The sequence below is a fragment of the Vicugna pacos genome, chromosome 2 (assembly GCF_048564905.1).
Source record: "Vicugna pacos chromosome 2, VicPac4, whole genome shotgun sequence".
NCBI classification, from domain to species: domain Eukaryota; kingdom Metazoa; phylum Chordata; class Mammalia; order Artiodactyla; family Camelidae; genus Vicugna; species Vicugna pacos.
Window position 1 is genome coordinate 74429398 of NC_132988.1, and position 25472 is coordinate 74454869.

Consider the following 25472-nt stretch of genomic DNA (forward strand, 5'->3'; position numbering starts at 1 on the left):
AACCCATCATGTTCAAAGTTGGATGTAACTATTCTAATGTCCCACAAATTTCTGCCATGAGAACCTCCTGTTTCAGAATCAAGGTTCAAATGTGTTCTCACTTTAGAGTAGTGGCTGTCTTTCTTAATAAAGGCTACATGTATAAAAGGTTGTGGTGGGTCATTATGGATATTTTGAGGTCAATTCTACTGAATTTTGCATTTTGAAAGACTAAATACAGGAATGGGGTGGTGGATTGTGTACAGGAATCTGAATTAAGGCTAAGACCTTCTCAGCTTCCTTCAGAGAATATCCCAAGTAGTCTATTAACTGCCTTCGGTGTTGTTGGACTAACAGTCTTTATTTTGAAATGCTAGTGCATCATTAAATCTCCCATAATTGTAGCAATTATCCAATTTTAGTTCCCTTATTTAACTATGAGAAAGTAGAGTAAGGGATGAACCCAAAAGTCACACTGTTGGTGTTGGTTATGGAGAGCAGAATTTAAGTCCCAGGACTTTAATTTAGCACTCTTTCCACTACATGTGGCCTCCTTAATTAGCTCCTGTGCACGTCAAGCATTGGCCTTTGCTTGGAGTGGGACCTTGAGCAGGCTTAAGGGACTAGGGGACTTTTAATATTCTGGAGGCAGCTGGAGTATTAATGGGTGCCTGAGGAGTCTGAGGTGGAGGAGGTATTCACAAACATTTTTGAGTTAAGGCTTTCCCACTTTGCTCTTTCCTAAGGCCATCAGAACATGTGCTGCAGTTGTTTGAGATGTCAGAATTAACATTAAACAGTTTAAAATTGCAACTGCCCCCGAAATAGTGTTTTCTCAGTCTAGAAAGATTCAGTCTAAGTGAAATAATTTGTGAACTGTAAAATCAGTAACATAAAATTGCTTTACTTCAGCTTCGTCAGTTGAATCTAGCATAGTAATATCTAGGACCTGCTGCTGGGGAGGAAAGGAAGTGAAAAGAAGAGAAATAGCTGAATTCTTATCCCCCGACTCCTTCTGTTCCTAGTTCAAGGTTATGGGAACTTTGAAGCTGGAGTCTGATGAGGTATAATATCAAATGCCCTTTTGCATTTCCTTTAACCATTATGTGCTCCATTTGTTCAAAAGAAAAAGGAAAGACACAGGTTCTTTTAAATTTTTAGTTTATTAGATCATAACACAAATGCATTTGACTTAAACCTGGAATACTATACTTCTGAGTCTGCAGAAAATAAATTCATGTGACATCATACAACAATTTTCTTAAAAATGACATGATGAGAAATGACTGACATTACTTCTATGATATATTTGGCATATTTTTATACATGTGCAAGTGAAAAGTTAAGTTAAAAGAAAAGTTATATCAAAAAATTTTAAAATGTATTTCATTAAACTATGGGATTATCACCATCATTATCAAGAAGCATTTATCTAGTATCTGTATTTTTCTAAGTAGAGAGTTTTTTTTAATTGAGATATAACTGACATATATTAGTTTCAGATGTACAACACGATTCCATACTTGTCTATATTGTGAAATGATCACCACAGTAAGTCTAGTTAACATCTGTCACCACACAGTTACACTTTTTTTTCTTGTGATGAGAACTTTTAATATCTACTCTCTTGACAACTTTCATATACACATAGTTATAATTTTTTTTCTTGTGATGAGAAGTTTTAATTCTACTCTCTTGACGGCATACAGTAACATTAACTATAGTCTCAATGCTGCATTACATCCCTAGGACTTAGAGCTTTTTTATAAGCCGGAGTATAACTCCCTTTGCCCCCATCTACCTCTAATAATCTGTCTCTCCTTTACTTCCAACTTTAGAGACTGTACCCTCTGATTGTATTTTCCCTCCTGTTTCTTCTCCATCAATTACCCGATTTTTCTTCTATCTTCTACTTCTTCCTTATTACCTACTGTGTCTGCTCAGCATATCAACCTGTTTGTTTCTATCTTCTTGAAAGACAAAACAGGCAAAAGCAAAAATAAAGCCTATTTGTGGTCTTTGTGTCTTTTTTGTCATGAATAGGCTTCAGTAATGGTTCTCAAAGTGTGGTTTGTGGGCTCCAGGGGGAGGGGTCCTCAAGACCCTTTGAGGGGATCAAAAATTATTTTCCTAATACTGCAAAGACTTTTACACTGTACTGGCATTTGCACTGATGATTCAAAAGCAATGGTGGTAGTGGATCAAGCAGATAGTATTACTGTAACACAAATCTAGACTGTTGGCACCAAAATATGTTAGTAGTCATTGTATTTTTCACTGTCACATGCACTCAGTATGTTTTTAAAAGCCAGTTTAAGGCAGGTTTTTTTTTTTTTTTTTTAAGGTCAGTTTTAGAGCCAGCTTCTCAAGAATGTCCTTGATAGAGCGTAAAAAGTCTTTTCTCAATCTTGGCTCTTGAGTACATGTCTTTTTCCCCCCTCCTGATTGTAGTAAAGTATACATAACAAAATTTACCATTTTAAACATTCTGAAGTTTACAGTTCAGTGGCAGTAAGTACATTCATATTGTTGTGCCACCATCACCACTATCCATCTCCAGGACTTTTTCCATCTTCCCAAATGGAACCTGTGTATTCATTAAACACTAACTCCTTGTTCCCAATTTCTCCCAAACCCTGGTAACCACTATCCTATTTCCTGTCCCTCCGAATTTGACTATTCTAAGTACCTCATGTGATTGAAATGATAGTATTCATCCTTTTGTGATTGGCTTATTTCATTTTGCATAATGTCTTTAAAGTTCATCCACTTACATGTTGAAATAATCACATTTTGGGTATTTTTGTTTAAATAAAATATATTTAAATTTACTGATTTTTACCTTTGGATGTAGCTATTAGAAAATTTAAAATTACATAGGAGGCTGTCATTATGTTGGACATATGTTGGACAGTACTGGTCTGTAGTGTACAATTAATTGTGTGGACCCTACACTTTGCCATTGGGGTCGTTCATAGACATCCGTGTTCGTTTTTCTTATGAGAGGGCTTATGGCTCTCATCATATTCTCAGATGGACACATGACCAGAGAAAAGTTAGGCCCTGTTTTAGAATTTGTAGGCAACTTGCCTGAGTTACTGCTTGTAGTTACATGGGCACTACTAGTGGCTTGAATCTGGGGGAACCCCTTTCTTACACTTTGGTAGGCTGGGTGAAACCTGTGATGCTTGGGCTATGGTAAGATGTATTCTTGGCTTCTCAAGTTGGAACCCTGAAAGAATGTCCCACAGTAATGTCTTTTTAGAGAGACATTAGGTGTTGTAGTTCTATTAGTACTAGACTACAGGCTGATGTGAGATGAGACCTTAATTATTAATGGAGGATTAATTCTGTGGGGAAATGTTCTGAAAGCCAAAGAGTCGTTTTAGAAGCTGTCAGAACCCGATCCACTGCTAAGTTGGGATTTCATACATTTCATGTTGGGAATCTGATCAAATGAGTGAATTTTTTAACTTGATCATTCACAGAGGTTGAAAATAAAATTTTCAACGTGTTGAAGTGGTACCTTCCAAAGATGAAGTTACGGCATTCTTGCTTACTATTTATCTCTAATCATAAGTGGGATTATATAAACAAGCTGCTGAATTAGAAGATATGTGTATTAAGCAGTTGCATGTTTAATTTGAGTTAGGTCTGTGATGCTGTTTATGTAATAAGATTCTTGGCTTATGTTGTTAGTTCTCATCAAGAAAGGCTTCCTAAAACGATGAAATTTCAGGGCCTGCTTAAGTGAAAAGAGAATGAATGCTGGCTTGAGGGTATTCCAAACATAATTTTTTCATTACAGCTCTTTGTACTTTAGTTATATTGCCCATGGAGTTCAATGCAGTATGTTGTACTAACTTATTTTTGTCTTTCTCCCCTCCATAGACTTGTAAAATCATACATACGGTGTCCTACTTAAAATGTTTTCCAGAGGCTAGCAGAGCCACATATTAAAATTTGTTGGGAGAAAAAAGAACATAGGAGGAGCCCCCATCTTATGACTAGTTAATTGCAGTTTGGGCGAGAGGCAGGAGTGTTATAATTGGGTGAAGAGAGCATTGAAAAGCAGGCCAAGGAAACAGGTGATGTGTTGTAGAATGGCAGTTATGTCACATTTAGGAAAACTGGGAAAAGTTGAAGGTGTAAGGTTTTTTTGTTTGTTTTTTTTTACTTAACAGTTGTATGGCCAGGGAGCCCCAAGGAAAGCTTAGCATAATGCTGAATTTGGGAAGAAAAGACAAATTGAACAGCATCGTGTAAGAATTGGCTAATTTGATGCACCTGATCTTCTGGTGAGATGGAAGTTGTGAAATGAGACTTACTACCCAGGCTTCAGACCTGTGAATGGAGTTTTGAGATGTAAGAGAGAGAGAAAAAGTAGTAGTAGTAGAAAACTAAGTTTATCTGTGGTCTTTTTCAGTTTTGCAAAATAATAATTAAAAAAAAAAGCAAAACCAGAAAAACAAAACAACCCGCATTCATTCTAAAAATCTGCTTTTCTGACTTTTTAGTAAAGAAAATGAGGGTAAGGGAGGGGGAGCTGTTGTGACTAGAAATAAAGGAAAAGGAGGTCAAATATAGTGACTGCATTACAGTCTTCTGGGAGTCATGACGAGGGGTCCTAGGGACTGGTGGTAGAGCAGGGAAGTTCAGGAGGGATGTGCATTTCCGTTTACTTGAGTAGCTGGTTTGTTTTAGATGTATTAATTTTTAAACTGTGGCTCGAGGAGTCTTGTTCTCTAATGTGCTGTTTCTCAAACTCTGATAAGTGAGTCTTTGGGGGCTTATTTCACTGCAGGTTCTGCAGCACCAGCAAGCTCTCAGGTGATGCCAGTGCTGCTGTTTCCACAGGCTGCTTTCTCCTTTAGCCAGTGTCCTAGGAGGCAGAGAAGTAAAACTCTCCCAGTGATCAAAACAGTTCATGATGAATATCCTCTCTGTTAATGGCCTTCAGATCAGTCATTAGCAGGACTAATGCAAGGGTTCTTAAACTTTACCTGATTATTGAACAGATTCCTGGACTTCAGTCCCCAAGATTTAATACTAGGTTTAGAGAACAGCCCAGAAAACTTCAGGTTTAATGAACACTTTGTATGATTCTGCGATGTTGGGATTTTGGCATTACATGAAAACTGTATATTAACTTGGGATTAAACGTATTGACAGCATTGAGTGTTCCTTTCCAGGAACATAGCATGTCTTTCTATTTTATTAAAATCTGTTCTGTTTCTTAGTGAAGGTTTTCATTTGTGTCTTACAACTTTTTAAGATTAGTCCCATATGCTTTACATTATATTGTAAATGGATTGACCTTTTCAGCAATTCAAAATTTTTTGATTATCATGGTTTTGGGAGGAGATAATTGCCTTTAATTTGGATATTGCCTTATCATTTGGCCTGAGGAATCAAAGATAAAAAGACATGGACTCTAGGAGGGTCTTGCAATCTGGTATGTTTTTAAAGCACCAGTTACCCCAAATGCAGGTAAGTCGGATCAGTAGAAAAAAACATATTGAAGCCATAAATGTGAGAATTACCAGAAATCTGGTAAGATTTTTGTTGAAAGAAACAAAGGAAAAGGGGGCACAGTACCTGCTGAGTGCTTGTGAGAAACCTGACTGAACTGTTTCCAAGGCTTTCTCATCTTTATTACTAGTCCTTTAAGGTCAAAGGGGACAGTGCATTAATAATTTGTAGGCTATGGGAATAATTTTAGAGCTATTGTTAATATATAGAGAGCCTCACCAAAGGAGGAAATACTAGCTTTATTTCTTTCCTTAGCTTTCTTTCTATTGCATTTCTGTAAATTACTTTACTCTGAAAAGAGTTTATTTTTAGAAAAGCTGTGATCGTGTACTTTCAAAGGTGTCACTTTCTAACATTAGTCTCTGAGCAGATTGCTTCAGGTGGGCAATATTTTTAGGGACATTCCAGTGGGTACCTAGAATTCTCTTACTCAAGAGTTTCAATATAGTCATTGTTAACCAAAAATGCACATAATTACTATTATGCTCTTTCAAATAAAATATATTCTAATATAAACCTACATGTCTTAAGGATCCACAGGCTGAATGAGAGAATTAAAGTCTGGATATCAGTACTTTTAAGATAAAACTTGTTTTGATTTTTTTAATGGTACTTGTTCTGTCCGAAATTTTAAGTGTCTTTACAGACAATTCTAATACAGATAAAAACATCAATGATAAATATTATCAAATTATTATATATTGATATATTTTGATAGGGTCTTCTAATTGTCTAGAGAACTTTCTCCTGCATTGTCAAATCTAATGTGTTGACCAATTCTTAAGTTGACAGGGCAACAGCATTATTCCCATTTTTACAGAGAAGAAATCTGAGGTCATCAAAGATCAGGTACCCTTAGAAGACAGTTTGTAGATAATTTAAGGAAGAGGATATATGTATAAGACCAGAATTTGGAGAAAGATATTTATTGCATATTCCAATAAAAGTAGTAAAAAATAACTTTTTTTGGATTGCATATTTGAGAATCTAATGAAAGTTATATAGATTCTTTTCTCAGGAAAATTTACATATATATGAATTCTGAAGATTTCGGACAGTACATAGACATTATGTAAATTGCCTGTATAATATGTTCCTTGATTCCCTGTGATGTTTACAATTAAAAAATGGCATTCAGCCTTTTGTTATTTTAATAGCTTAAATAATTGTGGCCATAGGTGTTTGTAAATGCATGAAAATAATGGGAAGTAAAAGTGTATAGAGAATTTATGTTTCTAACTTATAAATAAACATGACTTTTTGGAGGAGATTCTGGTGCTAATTCAAATATTTGTGTGTATTTAAAGAGTTTTATGTACAATTTTTTGATTGGCTCTTCAATTAAAAGTACATAAGATTTTTATAAGGGTGTGTCTAGTCTTATCTCTGAGTATCAGAAGAGTTTGACCGAGTTCTTCCTTACTGATGTGCTGTATGCCAAAGATGGATTATAGGTGTGCCAAGATGATTTCTTCTCAGCCCTCACAGTGGCCCTGTTCTGGTTGGAGGTCCCTGCTGGTCAACTCAGGTTGGAAGCAGACTCTGTCATTTACATGTCATTTCCCTAGGGTCAAGTGATTGGAAAGCACTGAGTTGGATGATAGTACTGGATGGTTTTCTATTAGCAGGATAAATACAGATTTAGTCAATGGAATATTAAGCTCAGGGATTGGTAGAGGCTGGTGAGCAGCATATGCTCTACTCTGCCTGACAGGTCTAATTAATCAGGAAATAGATTTGAGCTGTCTTTAAAAAGGAGGAATTACACAAGCTTTTCTTTCAATTTGAGTCTTGTTTGTGTTTGGTGACATCAAGATAAACTGATTTGAAACATTGTAGAGAGTGCTTTTCTTAGGCTTACACAGAATATTTAAATAAGTATTTGTTTTCTGAGCCAAGGTTTTGCTATCAGGCCTTGAAGTAACAGATACTGTCTCTCTGCTGAAACTTTGGCTCTGTGCTGGAATTTTTCTCAGTAGTCCCCTCCTCCCCTTCTGAAGTAATTACAGAAGGCACTGTGTTAACTTGGCACACTTGAGATTCTTACACAAAGTGCATGCATAAGCGTCAACATGTTAGGGCCAGTGTAGGGATAAAGGATAGTGCCAGGAGGAGTTTACACATCCTGTACAGTACACTCTAGGTCTTCTGTGACTTAAAAAAAAGTTTATCTTACTTTGGATTGAATGATGTGGAATTGCCATGCTTCCTGACTTCCTCATGTGTAGTCAGTAATACATTTTTAAGTGGTTTTTATTTGCTAACCATGGGCTGTTATGTATGATTTTCATTCTAATTCAGTGAACCAAATCCTGGAATGTAGTTATGTGTGCCAGTTTAGTATCAAGTTAGCTTAGTTTCTAGGTGCTCACAAAAATAGGCTTTGCCTTTTCCTCTGATCATTTCATGTTACTATTTTAAATTGGAACGGTTTGAACTATAGTTGTTTTCAAAACTTTGAAGTAGAGCTATTTTTATTTAATGAAAATATAATTTGTATGATAAATATTTAAAATAAAAAATGGCAAATGACTAATTTGTTAATGGACTTTAGATTGAATTGCCTTGCTTATATAGAAGAAATATCTAATATATGCTAAAATTATAAACAAGTTTTTGGAGGATGAATATATTTAACTTTGTAAACCTTTCACTGTATTTCAGAAGTTTTTAAAACAGAATTATCTTTTAGCATTTCTTTTTTCTAATAGCAGTTGTCCCAAATATTTTAAGATGATATTAGAACTTTCCGGAATGCTCAGTGAGCTCATTTTCCTTTGCGGGTGATGGTGTTTTACCTGTCCTTTATTCCTCCTCAGTCTCCCTGTGTGATAGATCTATTCACAAACAAAAATTCCCCAAGTCTCCATCTTTTTAGTCCACACCTCCTTGCCTTTGTTGTAGGCATGATACCAGACTATTAAAATATAAAAACCTGAGCTTTTCACCAAATCAACAACTTCTTTGTCTTTGTCGGAAGGGAAGCCCACACATAGTCACCCAAGTGAGAAACTAGAGATTAATTTGACATCTCCTTTCTATGAATACCTTCTTATTTTTCGCCTGGACTAGTGAAGCAGCTGTGTGGGTATGTGTGCATGTGTGTGGGTGTGTCTGTTAACGTCTCCCTAACCTCTTGTTAACAGTCTTCACGTATCCTTCTGAGACCTTTTCTTCACACTGAAATACTGTTCTAATTTGTCTAATTTGTCTCCTGCTTCTGCCCTTGACTCCTCTTCAGTCTCTTTAAGCAATACTTGTTAGATTATCTTTTTAAAATCCTTCTTTTTGCTTTTTTGGGACTGATTAAGGTTCTCTTTATTTCATTTTCCCCCCTCTATTACATCAGAAGTTATATACTTTTTTCTCCTGTTCTTTTAGTGATTGTTTAACACAAGATGGAAGTTAATATCTAAATGCCAAATCTTATGAGAACTGTAGAATGCTCAAACTCCTTTGTAGCATCACCACTCTCTCCTGCTTTATGATCTTATTGTCTAGGATTTTGCCTCTGTTGTCACTTCTCTTTAATCTACAAATTTGACGTTATGCTTATTGTTTTATAAGTCAGTGTTTAATAGTTATCCTCTTTGTTTATCATTCTTTCTTGTACGGCAGACTTTCCCTCTAGGCTCAGCTGCTTTCTCGCTGACACATTCTTCCTTTAAAGTTAATAAAGGTCATTTTGTTAGCCTGAGAAGTTTTTATTTCATCTTCATTCTAAAAAGAGTTTTGCTTGATACAGAATTCTAGGCAGACAGTTACTTTCTTTTAGCATTTTGGAGGTTTCATTCTGTGCCTTCCTTACCTCCTTGCACTGTTGAGAGGCTGGTCACTCTGCCTTTGTGGATAATGTGTGTTTTCTCACTGGTGGCTTTGTTTGCTCTTTGATGGTGTGCTCTTTCCCTGTGATGGTGTAAGTATGGTTTTCTGAATCTGCTATCTGCTGATTGGTGGTGTTCATTAGTTCTGGAGAAATTCTCAACCATAGCCTTTCTAACGATGCTTCTTCCCAGTTCTCTTAGGTGACAGAGGTTTATTGAATCTTTTCACCAAGTCCTCCAGGTCTTTTCTCCAAGTCTTTTCTCCACGTCTTTTCCTCTAAGTCTCATAACTTCTCTTTCCCATGTTCCATCTTTGACCCTTTGTGCTGCATTTTGGTATATGTCAGTACTCTACTGAATTCAGATATATCTTTCAGTTTTCCTCCGTCAGGTATGCTTCATCTGCAGTTTACCCTTTTCAGTTCTTGTATTTTTCACATTAGGAATTCAATTTGTGTTGTAAAATTGCCTGGCCAGTTTTTTTGGCCTTGTCAATTTTGATAACATCTTAATCCTGTTTTATATTTTCAGTTTCCTATTTTGTTTCTTTAAATATGAAGAACATAGTTATTTTATATTCTATGTTTGGTAATTCTAGTAGTTTTTAGTCTTTTCAAGTCTCATTGGGTAGTTTGATTGTTCCTTGACTTTTGTTCATGGTGCCCAGTTTCTTGAATACTCAGTGATTTCCTTCTTTTTAAAATATTTGTTACTGTGTGCTCACATTTCATACATTCTCACTGCTTGGGGTTTTTTGAGGTCTGAGTGCCTTCCTCTAGAGAAAATTTGAGTTTATCTGTACCAGACCCCTGGGTACGCACCAGGGCTGCTTTAAATTATTGGCTTAGATTTTTTTTTTTTTTTTTTTTGGTCAATACAGGTAGTTGAGTTCCAAATCTCTGACAATTTGGATCTTGCTTAGAAAGACTCAGGAGACTCTCTCACTTCATTCAGAGCCAAGACTGAGGCCAAGGCATGTATCTCTTTAGCATCATCTGCAGGGTGGATTGGTATCTATTTCACACTGAGGGTGAAGTACTTTGCGGATCTGGGCTTTCTGTGGTGGTCCCATTGTGGCCTTCTACCCTGCTCCAGTGTTGGCCTTTGGCTCCAGTGCAGCTTATGGATTTAACCTTTCTACTTGTTCTTGTTTCAAGCAGTTCTCTTGATCTGCCTCCATGGTTATTATATCCAGCATTTTAAGGACTACTGTACTAGGAAAGGTGGTCTACCACGAATCTGTAGTTGCTAGAAAAAGAAATTGTAATTTACATTTTAATGTGGTCAACTTTATTAGTATTCATCATTTTGAGTTTGTTAATGTCTAATGTAAAAAAGTCTTCCCTACCTCAAATTCATACATATATTTTACTGTATTGTAAACTTTTAATGTTTAATTTTTTATATTAATATGTTTAAATTATTAAATTTATATTTGATGTATTATGGGGTAATGATCTAATTGATTAATTTACCCTTTTCCCAATGATATGAATGCAATATCTCTGATGTCATTTATATTTTTTCTTTTTACAGTTTTCATATGTAAGTAGATCTGTTTCTGAGTTTTCTGTGTTATTCTGTGATTCTCTGTTTACCTCTGTGCCTTTACCACATAATCTTATCAGAGTTTATAATCTTGATAATTGGTAAAGTGACTAACCCCCATCCCTGTATTTTATTCTTTTTAAAAATTGTTGGCTATTCTTAATTCTTTGCACTTACATGTGAGTCTTAGAATCAGCGTATCCAGTTCCATGAAAAACTAAGATTTTTATTTGAATGACATTGAATTTATCAAATAACCTGTGAGAAATTGGAAGCTATGTAACATAGAGCCTTCTTTTCCATAAATGTATAGATATATAAAACTCCACTTATGTCAATTTTCTTTGTCTTTCATTAATGTTTTATAATTTACCTCATACAGCTTTTATACATCCTCTATTTGATTTATTCCTTGGTGCTTTTATTATCTTGTTGCTGTCATAAATGCTGTCTTTATTTTTTTCCATTTTTATCTTGGCTGCTCTTGTATAGAAATGCAATTACTACAGAATTACTTTCTAGTGCACATCTGATGAATATAAACCTTTGCTTTAAATTCTTCTATGGTTTCCTTTTCTCCTGCAGGACAAAGTTCAAACATCTTAGCAATGATCTTTCGTGATTAGAATTGTATCTGACTCTTTACCATGCCTTATCTCCCATATCTTCATGTTTTGGGACCTGTATGTCAGCTATGAGGAGCTAGTTGTAATTCCTTGGACATATTCTAATTTTTAAAATAAGAGCTTTATTGAGATATAATTTACATATCAGAGAACTCGGTTTAAAGTGTACTATTTAATGATTTTTGTATTTTAGTATACAGATTTTCCTCGACTTATGATGAGGCTGTGTCCCAGTGAACCATCGTAAATGGACAATATCATAAGTTGAAAACATTTAATTCACCTAACCTACTAAACATCATAGCTTAGCCTACCTTACCTTAAACATGCTCAGAACACTTACATTAGCCTACATTTGGGCAGAATCATTTAATACAAAGCCTGTGTTATAATAAACTATTGAACGTCTTATGTAATTCAGTTTATTGAATACTGTATAGAAGGTGAAAAACAGAATGGTTGGAAGTGAGTGGGTTGTTCCCCTTGTGGTCATGGAGTGACTGGGAGCTGCAGCTCAATGCCCAGCATCACAAAAGAACATCTTACTGCATATCCTAGGCTGGGAAAAGATCAAAATTAAAATTTGAAGTACAGTTTCTGCTGAATGCATATTGCTTTTGCACCATCATAGTGTCAAAAAATTGTTAAGTTGAACCACAGTAAGTTGGGGACCATCTGTATTTAGTGCGTTTGAACCACCACCGGTATCTAATTCTAGAATGTTTTCATTACTCCAAAAAGAAGCCCTGTATTCATTAGCAGTCACTTCCCATTTTTCCTTCCCTACCCTAAACCTTTGTGGTCAGCAGTCTGTTTTCTTTGTTTGTTTACCTGTTCTGAGCATTTCATATAAATGGAATCATATGTGGCCTTTGTGTCTGACTTCTTTCACTTAACATGTTTTCAGGTTTCATCCGTGTTTTATCATATATCTATATGTCGTTCATTTTTATGGCTGAATAATATTACATTATTTGGGTAATAACCACATTTTGTTTGTCCATTAATCAGTTTGGGTTGTTTCCACATTTTGGCTGTAATGAATAATACTATAATGAACATTTATGTATAAGTTTTTGTGTGAATGCATATGAAAAGAAAAGTTCTTCTGGTTATATTTTTAGGAATAGAGTTACTGGGTCATATGGTAACTCTATGTTTAACTTTTTGAGGAACTGCCAAAATTTTTCCATAGTGGCTGCACTATTTTATATTTTCTTGAAATTTATGACGGTTTCCAGTTGTTTTACATTCTCACCAACATGTTGTCTGTCTTTTGGATTGTAGCGATCCTAGAGGCTGTGAAGAGGTACCTCGTTATGATTTTGATTTGTGTTTCCCTGATGACCGGTAATGCTGAGCATCTTTTCATGTGCTTATTGGGTCATTTGTATATCTTCTTTGGAGAAAGTTGTATTAAAATCTCTGGCCCTTTAAAAAATTGGGTTATTTATCTTTTATTGTTTAATGGTAAGAATTCTTTATAGATTCTGCATACTAGATTTTTATCAGATAAGGGATTTGTAAATGTCTTCTGTTCTTTGGATTATGTTTTCAGTTTTTCAAAAAGGGTGTCAAATTGAATATTTTATTAACAGAGTAGTTGTCTCTGTCTTTTTCTTAATAGTGTTCTTTGAAGCACAAAAGTGTAAAATTTTGATGAATTCCAATTTATTTTTTCTTTGGTTACTTGTGCTTCTGGTATCATGTCTAAAAATATATTGCCTAATCCAAGGCCATGAAGATTTACACCTGTTTTCTTCTAAGAGTTTTATAGTTTTAGTTCTTATGTTTAGGTCTTTCATCCGTTTTGAGTTAAATTTTTGTGTATGGTTTGAAGTAGAAGTCCACTCGCATTCATTTACATGTGACTGTCCAGTTGCCCTAGCACCATTTCTCATTGAATTGCATTGTCACTCTTGTTGGATATCAATTAACCATAAATGTATGGGCTTATTTTTGTGACCCAAATGTCTGTCCTTATGCCAGTACCACTCTGTCTTGGTTGCTGTAGCTTTGTAAGTAGTTCTGAAATTTGAAAGTGTGTGTCTTCCAACTTTCTTCAAGATTGTTTTGGTATTTTTGAGTCCCTTAAGTTTCTATATAAATTTTAGAATCAGCTTGTCTAGTTCTTAAAAAAAAAAGGATTTGATAGGGACATTGGGAGTTTATTATTTTTTTAATGAGGAATTGGGGAGTACTTGGGGAATATTATACCATCTTAACAGTTTATTCTTCCAATTTGTGAATGAGGGATGGCTTTCCATTTATTTAGACCTTTGATATCTTTCAGTGATGTTTTGTAGTTTTTAGTATACAAGTCTTTTATCTCTTTTGTTAAATTTTATAACTTTTTAAAAAAAGATTGATGCTATTGTCAATGGAATTGTTTTCTTAATTTCTTTCTCAGCTTGTTCATTGCTAGTGTATATATAATTTATTTTTGCTGCAATTATCTTGTATCCTGTAACCTACTGAACTTGTTTATTAGCTCTGATAGCTTTTCTGTGTGGATTTTCTGTCTTCTCTGTGTACAAGATTATGTCATCTACAAATAGTTAATTTTATTTCTTTTCAGTTTGAATGGTCTTTTATTTATTTATTTATTTTTATTTAAATTGCCCTGGCGAGAGTCTCCTATACAACACTGAATAGAAATGGTAAAAACAGACATTGTTGTTCCTGATATCATGGGGAAAGTTTTCAGTCTTTCACCATTGGGTATGATGTTAGCTGTGGGTTTTTGGTAATTGCTCTTTATCACATGAGAAACTTTCCTTCTATTCCTGGTTTGTTGAGTACTGTTATCATGGAAGTGGTGGATTTTTTCAAATGTTTTTCTGTTTTTATTAAGATGGTCATGTGCTTTTATTCTTCATTCTGTTAATATGTTTTATTACATGCTTGATTTTCATATGTTTTTTTTTTTCTCTGTGATTTATCATAACATTTTGTGTATATTTCCCTGTGCTATACAGTGTAATCCTGTTTATCTGTTCTACAATTTTGAAATCCCAGTCTATCCCTTCCCACCCTCTACCCCGCCCCCCCCCCCCCCCCCGGTAACCACAAGTCTGTATTCTCTGTCCATGAGTCCATTTCTGTCCTGTATTTATGCTTTGTTTTCGTTTGTTTGTTTGTTTTTGTTTTTTAGATTCCACATATGAGCGATCTCATATGGTATTTTTCTTTCTCTTTCTGGCTTACTTCACTTAGAATGACATTCTCTAGGAGCATCCATGTTGCTGCAAATGGCATTATGTTGTCGGTTTTTATGGCTGAATAGTATTCCATTGTATAAATATACCACATCTTCTTTATCCAGTCACCTGTTGATGGACATTTAGGTTGTTTCCATGTTTTGGCTATTGTAAATAGTGCTGCTATGAACATTGGGGTGCAGGTGTCATCCTGAAGTAGATTTCCTTCTGGGTACAAGCCCAGGAGTAGGATTCCTGGGTCATATGGTAAGTCTATTCCTAGTCTTTTGAGGAATCTCCACACTGTTTTCCATAGTGGCTGCACCAAACTGCATTCCCACCAGCAGTGTAGGAGGGTTCCCCTTTCTCCACAGCCTCTCCAGCATTTGTCATTTTTGGATTTTTGAATGACGGCCATTCTGACTGGTGTGAGGTGATACCTCATTGTAGTTTTGATTTGCATTTCTCTGATAATAAGTGATATTGAACATTTTTTCATGTGTTTTTTGATCATTTGTATGTCTTCCTTGGCGAATTGCTTGTTTAGGTCTTCTGCCCATTTTTGGATTGGGTTGTTTATTTTTTTCTTATTGAGTCGTATGAGCTGCTTATATATTTTGGAGATCAAGCCTTTGTCGGTTTCACTTGCAAAAATTTTCTCCCATTCCGTAGGTTTTCTTCTTGTTTTATTTCTGGTTTCCTTTGCTCTGCAGAAGCTTGTAAGTTTCATTAGGTCCCATTTGTTTATTCTTGCTTTTATTTCTTCTAGGAGAAAATTTTTGAAATGTATGTCAGATAATGTTTTGCCTATGTTTTCCTCTAGGAGGTTTATTGTATCTTGTCTTATGTTTAAGTCTTTAATCCATTTTGAGTTGATTTTTGTATATGGTGTAAGGGTGTGTTCTAGCTTCATTGTTTTACATGCTGCTGTCCAGTTTTCCCAACACCATTTGCTGAAGAGACTGTCTTTATTCCATTGTATATTCTTGTTCCTTTGTCAAAGATGAGTTGACCAAAAGTTTGTGGGTTCATTTCTGGGCTCTCTATTCTGTTCCATTGGTCTATATGTCAGTTTTGGTACCAATACCATGCTGTCTTGATGACTGTAGCTCTATAGTATTGTCTGAAGTCTGGGAGAGTTATTCCTCCAGCCTCTTTCTTTCTCTTCAGTAATGCTTTAGCAATTCTAGGTCTTTGATGGTTCCATATAAATTTTATTATGATTTGTTCTAGTTCTGTGAAATATGTCCTGGGTAATTGGATAGGGATTGCATTAAATCTGTAGATTGCCTTGGGCAGTGTGACCATTTTAACAATACTGATTCTTCCAATCCAAGAGCATGGAATATCTTTCCATTTTTTAAAGTCTTCTTTAATTTCCTTCATCAATGGTTTATAGTTTTCTGTGTATAATTCTTTCGCCTCCTTGGTTAGATTTATTCCCAGATATTTTATTACTTTGGGTGCTATTTTAAAGGGGATTGTTTCTTTACTTTCTTTTTCTGTTGATTTATCGTTAGTGTAAAGAAATGCAACTGATTTTTGAATGTTAATTTTGTAACCTGCTCCCTTGCTGAATTCTTCGATCAGCTCTAGTAGCTTTTTTGTGGACCTTTTAGGGTTTTCTATATATAGTAACATGTCGTCAGCATATAATGACACTTTTACCTCTTCTTTTCCAATTTGGATCCCTTTTATTTCTTTCTCTTGCCTGATTGCTGTGCCTAGGACTTCCAGGACTATATTGAATAGGAGTGGTGATAGTGGGCATCCTTGTCCCAGATTTTAGTGGGAAGCTTTTGAGTTTTTCACCGTTGAGAACTATGCTGGCTATAGGTTTGTGATATATAGCTTTTATTATGTTGAGATATGTTCCCTCTATACCCACTTTGGTGAGAGTTTTTATCATAAATGGGTGTTGAATTTTATCAAATGCTTTTCCTGCATCGATTGAGATGATCATGTGGTTTTTGTCCTTTCTCTTGTTGATGTGATGTATTACATTGATTGATTTGCGTATGTTGAACCAGCCTTGTGTCCCTGGGATGAACCCCACTTGGTCATGATGTATAATCTTTTTTATGTGTTGTTGGATTCTATTTGCTAAAATTTTGGTGAGGCTTTTGGCGTCTATGTTCATCAGTGATATTGGCCTATAATTCTCTTTTTTTGTAGTGTCTTTGCCTGGTTTTGGTATCAGGGTGATGGTGGCTTCATAGAATGAGTTTGGGAGTATTCCCTCCTTTTCAATCGTCTGGAAGAGTTTGAGAAGGACTGGTATGAGTTCTTCTTTGTATGTTTGGTAGAATTCCACGGTGAAGCCGCCCGGTCCTGGACTTTTATTTGTAGGGAGGTTTTTAATTGCTATTTCTATTTCCTTTCTAGTGATCGGATTGTTCAAGTGTTCCGTTTCTTCTTGATTCAGTTTTGGTGGACAGTATGTTTCCAGAAACTTGTCCATCTCCTCTAGGTTATCCAGTTTGGTTCCATATAGTTTTTCATAATATTCTCGTATGATATTCTGTATTTCTATTTTGTTTGTTGTAATTTCTCCATTTTCCTTTCTTATTTTGCTAATTTGTGCTCTCTCTTTTTTCTTCTTTGTGAGTTTGGCCAGAGGTTTGTCGATTTTATTTACTTTTTCAAAAAACCAACTTTTGGTTTGGTTGATTTTTTCTATGGTCTTGTTAATCTCTATTGTATTTAATTCCTCTCTGATCTTTATTATTTCCTTCCTTCTGCTGCTTTTGGGGCTTTTTGTTCTTCTTTTTCTAATTGATTTAGGTGGTGGGTTAACTTGTTTATTTGAGATTGTTCTTCTTTTTTGAGAAAGGCCTGTATCGCTATAAACTTCCCTCTTAGCACTGCCTTTGCTGTGTCCCATAGGTTTTGAGTGGTTGTGCTTTCATTATCATTTGTCTCAAGGTATTTTTTAATTTCAGCTTTGATTTCCTCATTGATCCATTGTTTTTTCAATAACATATTGTTTAATCTCCATGCTTTTCTTTTTTTCTCCTTTGTTTCTCTGTTGTTGATTTCCAGTTTCATGGCATTGTAGTCAGTAAAGATGCTTGAGATAATTTCTATCTTCTTAAATTTGTTGAGGTTTCTTTAGTGTCCAAGTACATGATCGATCCTGGAAAATGTTCCATGTGCACTTGAAAAGAATGTATATTCTATTTTTGGGGGGTGTAAAGCTCTGAAAATATCCACCAAATCTAGTTTTTCTATTGTAGTATTTAATTTCTCTGTTGCCTTGTTTATTTTCTGTCTGGAAGATCTGTCTAGTGATGTTAATGCAGTGTTAAAATCTCCAACTATGATTGTATTCCCATCAATATCCCCCTTTATCTCTGTTAGTAATTCTTTTATGTACTTAGGTGCTCCTATATTGGGTGCATATATATTAACGAGTGTAATATCTTCATCTTGTATCACTCCTTTAATCATTATAAAATGTCCTTCTTTATCTTTCTTTATGGCCTTTGTTTTAAAGTCTATTTTGTCTGAAATCAGTACTGCAACACCTGCTTTTTTGGCTTTTCCATTTGCATGGAATATCCTTTTGCATCCTTTCACTCTCAATCTATATGTGTCCTTCTCCCTAAAGTGGGTCTCTTGTATGCAGCATATTGAAGGTTCTTGCTTTATTATCCACTCTGCCACTCTATGTCTTTTGACTGGAGCATTTAGTCCATTAACATTTACAGTAATTAATGATAGATGTGTGTTTATTGCCATTTTGAACTTATCTTTGCAGTTGAATTGGTATATCCTCTTTGTTCCTTTCTTCTTCCTTTTGTGGTTTGGTAATTTTCCTTTGTATTATCATGGATTTTATTTAATTTTTGTGACTCCCTTGTAAATTTTTGACTTGTGGTTACCCTTTTTTGTAAATCTATTAACCTATACACGTTTTTAATAAACTGATAATAACATGATCTCAAACCCATCCTACTGTTAAAAAAATTTAAAAAAGAAAGAAAAAAAATTCTATATTTCCCTGCCTCCCTCTCCCAGTCTCAGTGATTTGTATGTCTTCTTTTATAATTTCGTGTTTTCTTTATTTGTAATTCATGAGTTATCACCTTTCCAGTTGTTCGTTTCTCATTTCTGTAGCATCCTGCTGCTTTTCTATTTAGAATAGCCCTTTCAATATTTCTTTTAGCATGGGTTTAGTGTTGCTAAACTTCTGCAGCTTTTTTTTGTCTGTGAAACTCTTTATTTCTCCTTCTATCCTAAAGGATAGCCTTGCTGGATAAAGTATCCTAGGCTGCATCTTTTTTTCATTCAGGGCTTTGAATATATCTTGCCACTCCCTTCTGGCCTGTAGTGTTTGTGTAGAGAAATCAGCTGAGAGCCTTATGGGGGTTCCCTTGTAGTTCACTCTTTGCTTTTCTCTTGCTGCCTTTAGAGTCATTTCTTTATCCTTGACTCTGGCCATCTTGATTATGATATGTCTTGGTGTGGGTCTATTTGGGTTCTTCCTGTTTGGGACCCTGTGAGCTTCCTGTACTTGTATATCTGATTCCTTCTTTAAGTTTGGGAAGTTTTCAGTCATGATTTCTTCAAAAACCTTTTCAATTCCCTTTGATCCTTCTTCCCCTTCTGGGACCCCTATTATGTGAAGATTGGGACGCTTTATATTATCCCATAGGTCCCTTATGCTATTATCATTATTTTTTATTTGCTTATCTTGTAGTTCTTCTGAATGGGTGCTTTCTGTTGCCCTGTCTTCTAGATCACTAATTCGTTCCTCTGCATTAACTAGTCGGCTTTGCACAGCTGTTAGATCATTCCTCATCTCTGTCATTGAGTTTTCCCATTTTGCTTGGCTCTACTTTATAGCTTCAATTTCATTTTTGACATATTTTATTTCTCTAAGCATTATCTCTTTTAATTCCTTCAGCAATTTGATCACTCCTTTTTTGAAATCTTGATCTAGTAGGCTATCGATGTCTATTTCATTGAGCTTTCTTTCAGGGGATTCCTCTTGTTCTTTTAATTGGGAAAGGTTTCTCTGCTTCTTCATCTTGCTCATACCTCTCTGGCACTGTGGTTTATGGAGTATCAGTTGTCTATTTTGGATCTTAAGGATTTTATCTATCTAATGCCTATTTAGGAATAGAACTTAGGAAAAAAAAAGAAAAAAGAAAAAAAGAGAAAAGAATAAGAGAGAGAGAAAGATTTTTAAAAGAAGGGAGAAAGAGGGTTTGAAAACAATGTATAATGAATAATAGAAGAGCGGGTTGAAGCAGAGTATTAATCGGGTGGAGAAGTCCTTTTAAAACCTTAAAAAAAAGGGGGGGTGGGGAGATGAATATATGTGTTTGAAGCCTGTGTCTAATCAATAACAGGACATCAAAACCCAAGAGAAATAGAAATGAATTAAGAAGTAAAAATTAAAAGAGTAATTGAAAATAGAACAGGTAAAAACAGATTAAAACAAAACAGAAAACAAAAAAAAAAACAAAGCAAAAAAAACCAAAAAAAAAAAAGGGGGGGTTGTCGGTGTTCTCCTGGAGTGTGTGTGCTTTTAATGTGATGTCCTTCTGTCTTCGTCCTGTTTTGGAAGCTCAGCTTGTTTTCATAGGCCCTCCGTTGGCGCCCTCTTCTGTGCTGCTCCCAGCACCTGTCGGCAAGCAGATCGCGCCTCCTCCTAACACGGGGTCAGATGCAGCTCTCCTCTGCTGCGGGCGGGCGGGTCACTGCCCCTCCGGATGCCGCAGTCAGATGTTGCAGACTGGCCAGGCAGGAGGGCGGGTCGTGCCCCTTCCCAGCACCTCGGTCAGGGGTTGTGTTCCTGCCCGGCAGGCGGGGGACCGCTCTCCCACTGCCTGCGCCGCCGGTAGCTCCGCTGCTCTGTGCGGCTGCGCGCTCTGCGCTGGCGCTCCGCCCCGGTCGCGCTCCGCCCCGGTCGGCGCTCCGCCCCGGTCGCGCTCCGCCCCGGTCGGCGCTCCGCCCTGGTCGCGCTCCGTGGGTGGGCTCGGGGAAGACCCAGGGGCAGCCTCGTCCCTGCTCCGAGCCAAGACCCAGATGCTTGTTTGTCTTTGTGGATCAAGTTCTCTGGGGTACCAGAATGGAAGGGTCCTATCTGCCCAGGGCTGTAGGCCCGTCTCAGTCTGGCCCTTGAGGCTGCTAAGCCCTTCGGTGCGGACGCAAGTTTCGTCTCTGCCCCCGCCTGGGTGTTAAGCGCCGGAGAATATGGCGGCTCTGCCTGGGCCCCGCCCCTCTTCCCTTGAAAAGTTTCCGCGTGTTTTCAGAGATGGGGGTATGCACCCTTCCCCCGAGAGCACATCAACCTTGCTGTTTTATGGAGGGCCCAGGTTGTTCTGTCCTGTACGCCCACAGCCCCGGCGCCCAGCCCCTTGCAGTCCCCCGGAGTTTCCTCCGTGCAGCCGCCCCCGTCCTCCGCCCAGATTATGCAGCCTGGCCCTGCCCGCTGCTGCCGGCCCGCATCTCAGGCTGGTTGTCGGGGGGACGCTCTGTGCCTGTTTAACTTAGTTCTGTCAGACAAGGGCTGCTCTGTACAGATTCGAGCCTCGGAGGCTCCCCCTCCGTCCCGCTGGCCTCTCAATTGGAGAGGGGAGACCCAGCGAGCGAGCGCCAGTCCTCCTTTGCCGCTCCCTCCCCGCGGGACCCGTCCTGCGCTGCTTTGCCGTTTGTTCTTTCTTTTTTCCTTTTCTCCTACCAGATTTTTGGCGTCTTTATCTTTTGAAGAGGGCGATGATCTGTTGGAGTTCCGCAGGTGCTCTGGTTGGCTGAGTGGGTCTGTAGATGTGGGTCTTGGTGTATTTGTGGGAGAGGGTGACTTACAAGCGTCCTTCTACTCCGCCATCTTGCCCGGAAGTCTGATTTTCATATGTTGAGCCAACTCTGTGCACTCCTGGGGTAAATCCCACTTGGTCACAATGTGTGTGTGTGTGTGTGTGTGTGTGTGTGTATACACATACATACACATACATATATACATACTTTAAAAAAATTTTTTTTAAGTATATTCCTGGATTTGGTCTGCTAGTATTTTGTCAAAAGATTTTCACGTTTATATTCACAAGGGATGTTGGTCTGTAATTTCTTGTGAAGTGGTTGGGTTTTCACAGAATAGATTGAGAAGTGTTCCCTTCTCTTTTATTTTATGGAAGAGTTTGTGAAGAATTGGTGTTTAAACATTTGATACAATTCACTAGTGAAGCCCGTTGGTCTTGGGCTTTTCTTGGAAGTTTTTTGATTACTAGTGCAATCTCTACTTGCTACAGGTTTATTTAAATTTTCTATTTATTTTTGTCTCAGTTTGGTAATTTGTATCTTTGTAGAAATTCATTGATTCCATCTAGATTATCTAATTTATTGACATAAAGTTGCTTTTTAATCCTTTTTATTTCTGTGATGTTGGTAATGGTATCTCTTCTTTATCCTTGATTTTAGTAATGTGTCTCTTCTGTTTCTTGGTCAGTTTAGCCAGATGTTACCAGTTTTATTGATCTTTTTAAAGAAAAAAATTGGTTTTGTTGTTTTCTCTATTAGCTTTTTGTTTTCTAATTTATGTTTACTTTAATTTTATTATTTCCTTTTTTTTCTGTGAGTATAATGTATTCACCTTTTCTAGATTTTAACATGGGAAGTTAGGTTACTGATTTGAGCCCTCTCATCCTATTTGAATGCATTTGTTTACAGCTATGATTTTGTCTCCAAGAACTGCTTTAACTGCATCTTACAAGTTTTGGTATGATTTTTTTTTTTTTCATTTTCATTCACCTTGAAGTGTCTTCTCATTTCCCTTGTGATTCTTTCTTTGGTCCATTGGTTTTTTATGAGTATGTTGTTTTATTTGTGAATTATTTTTGCATTTGATTTTTAATTTTAATCCATTGTAGTTGAAGAACATAGTTTGTATGATTTCAGTCTTTTAAAATATATTGAGGCTTTTTTATGCTGTGGCATGTGGTCTATCCTGTAGAATGTTCCATAAGTACTTCATAAATGTGCTCTCTGCCATCGTTGAGGGGTGTATTCTATAAATACCTTCTAGGTCCAGTTGGGTAATAGTATTTAAGTCTTATTTTCTTGTTGACCTTCTGTCTATTGTTCTATCCATTGCTGAAAGTGGAGTATTTAATTCTTCAACTTTTATTGCTTAAATATCTATTTCTCTTTTCATTTCTGTCAGTTTGTGCTTCATGTATTTTGGAGCTTTGCTTTTAAGTATATAAATGTTTATAATTACTAGATTTTTCTGATAAGTTGACTCTTTCATTATTATAAAATGCCCTTCCTTGTTTCTAGTAACTATTTTTGTCTTAAAGCCTACTTCATCTAATATTAGTATAGCCTTTCTGGCACCTTGTTTGGTTACTGTTTGTATGGTATGTATGTTACATTCTTTTACTTTCAACTTGTTTGTGTCTTTGAATCAAAAATTTCAAAATGAAATGAAAACTGGACATTTTAAATAACAGTGTGGTAACTCTGTAAATCAGAGTCTTCCACTTCTCAGGATTTGTTGTGGTGGTTTTATGTTTAGTCTTTCCTGGAGTGTTTTTTTTTTTTTTTCTTTCTTTAATGAATTGCCACTGAAGTCTCTGCTTAGTTAGGTTAGTGGTCAGCTAATGATAGAACAGATACTTCATTAAACACCTGGAATCAGTACGTCTTCCGGCTTTTGCCAGCGGGCTCTCTGTGTGTGTTGTCAAGAATTCAGTTCCCTGATGCAGTTTACAATTCTGCTTTAGCCTGCACTTCTTCTGCAGAGCTTCAGTGTCGCCTAGAGATGAGAGGCTAGGCCTTCCCAGTGCTTCCCTGGGTGTGTCATTCTACTCTGTACATGTGTGTGGTCTTCTGAGTTCCCAGGAACGTGTCAGAGCTTTTAAGGTTCCCTATAAAATCTCATTTCCAGTTTTTCTATGTAAATTTTTCTGGTCAACTTCTTATTGTCCTTAGCTTGTATCATTTCATAAGACAGCGGCATTGTTATTCAGTTGTTGCTGATTGTTAAAAAAAAACAGTCTAGTGATAGAGCTTTTTGCACAGTTTGAGTTATGTTAAGCCCTGAGAATAGAGCTTTTCCAGGGAGCTACTTGGCATGTCTAATAGTGACGAGTTGGGCTTTTTGGTAAGTCCAATCCTGTTTCTTCCATTTTCTGCAAGGCTAGTAATTTTTGTAGTTACTGTGGTTGTGAGCTTTATCTTTTCAAGACTACCATGGAGTTGGGAGAGAATGATGAAAATAGGACAAGTTAAAATGTCACAAAGCTCACTGTTTCTACTGAAATTGTCATTTTTCTTGAATAAAAGCTCCTTGAATTGTTGCAAGTCTTTGTTTAATTTCCAGAGTCGTGAAAAAATAGGTTTTGACAATTTTTCAAATTTTGCCAGTTTCTTATTGCTTTTTTGGAAGGACAGATTTTTGGCTTTCCTTGATTTTCTATTTTGGAGGTGCTCCACCTCCGATGTTTTTACACTTGTTTCCTACACCCCCCCCCATGTCTTTACTTTACCTATTTGGAAACTCCTGTACATTCTTCTGGATTCAACTCTTAGATTACTTCTTTAGTGACAACTTTTCTGATTTTTTTCCATATACTACAACTTCTTTTTGGTTCCATGTACTTTGAACATAATTCTCTTATGCCACTTGTTATGATACTTTATTTGTTTATACATATTTCCTGCTAGATTGTGGGGTATTTGAGACTACTTTGTAATCCCTAGTTCCTGAGAGTTGAAGAATGCCTGGAGATGATCTGTAATTGTTAGCACAATTTTACAGATGAAATAGGCCTAGAGTAAGACAGTAAATACTTGACTAAATTTCTAAAACCCACTTTCTGCTAATCGTGCAGTACATAATCATTATACACTTAATTATTAATATTGTATAGAATTGTAAAGCTGTGGTTATATGTATTGCTCAATATTTGCAGGTGAAAACACATATGCATATGAAAACACATACACAGAATTTCACACATACATATATACAGGAGATGACAGATTCAAGGCTTGTTAATTTTAAACATGACAGGAACTTCTTTTTTCTTTCTGAACTTTATAAAAATAATTTAAAAAGTTGGTGTATATATATGTATCTAAGGTGATGAGTTTGATCTTTTTGATAAAAATTACACGTAAATGAATATTTTTATCAAGTAATCTCTATCAAGAAGGTCTATTTTTGTCCAGTAAGAAAGGAATTTCTTACAACATGTTTCAGAAGTCATTTAAGAAATTTCAGTACCATTTTATAAAATACATAAATTAACTTATTGACTTGTCTGGCTTCCACACAGTTTCCCCCACCGCCGCCCCCAAATGCTGAAACCCATCAAAAATTTTATCTCTCTTCAGTTAGTTGACTTGGTTAGGGACAGCGTATAACTATTTTTGAAATTCTGTTCAGTCTCAGAAAGTGGGAAATTTCCCACATTATAGTACTGAAAAGAATTTGTGATGGTCTCTGAAGTCTGTTTCAAACAGAAGTGTTAGAGAACTGTGTTAAATTTTGGCAGTCATGTGGAAAATCAATGTTAGTAATTTTGGTGATGATATTCATATGTAAGTCTCTGGGCATATAATGTCTACATATGCAAATATATAATTTCTTTTATTTAGTATAAACTGGATCCTAAAGTGATATATTAAACATTATAGGGAACTATCTGTATGGTGTCAGCCCACTTTATCTTGCTGTTATCTAACACTCAGAACACAGGAGTATCATAATGCTAAATCACTGATTTTTTGTTTGTTAAGTTTCTTTCTTG

At 36.3% G+C, this 25472-nt stretch overlaps 2 protein-coding genes across 4 annotated transcripts in view; both read left to right on the forward strand.

Annotated features, from left to right (window-relative positions):
* BMP2K (BMP2 inducible kinase) overlaps positions 1 to 25472 on the forward strand; it is a 117212-nt gene that overhangs the window by 10787 nt on the left and 80953 nt on the right. The gene's annotated exons all lie outside the window — the stretch shown is intronic.
* LOC140686924 (uncharacterized) lies at positions 19870 to 21459 on the forward strand. Of its 2 annotated transcripts, none has more exons than XR_012060930.1 (2): positions 19870 to 20980; positions 21404 to 21459. XR_012060930.1 is itself a non-coding variant. In XM_072942077.1 (2 exons), the coding sequence occupies exons 1-2, from the start codon at positions 20254 to 20256 to the stop codon at positions 21425 to 21427; spliced, it is 630 nt and encodes a 209-aa protein (XP_072798178.1). In that variant the 5' UTR covers positions 19870 to 20253; the 3' UTR covers positions 21428 to 21459. The 2 variants fall into 2 exon arrangements, 1 of the variants encoding a protein (XP_072798178.1); XM_072942077.1 differs by having other exon boundaries at positions 19870 to 20859.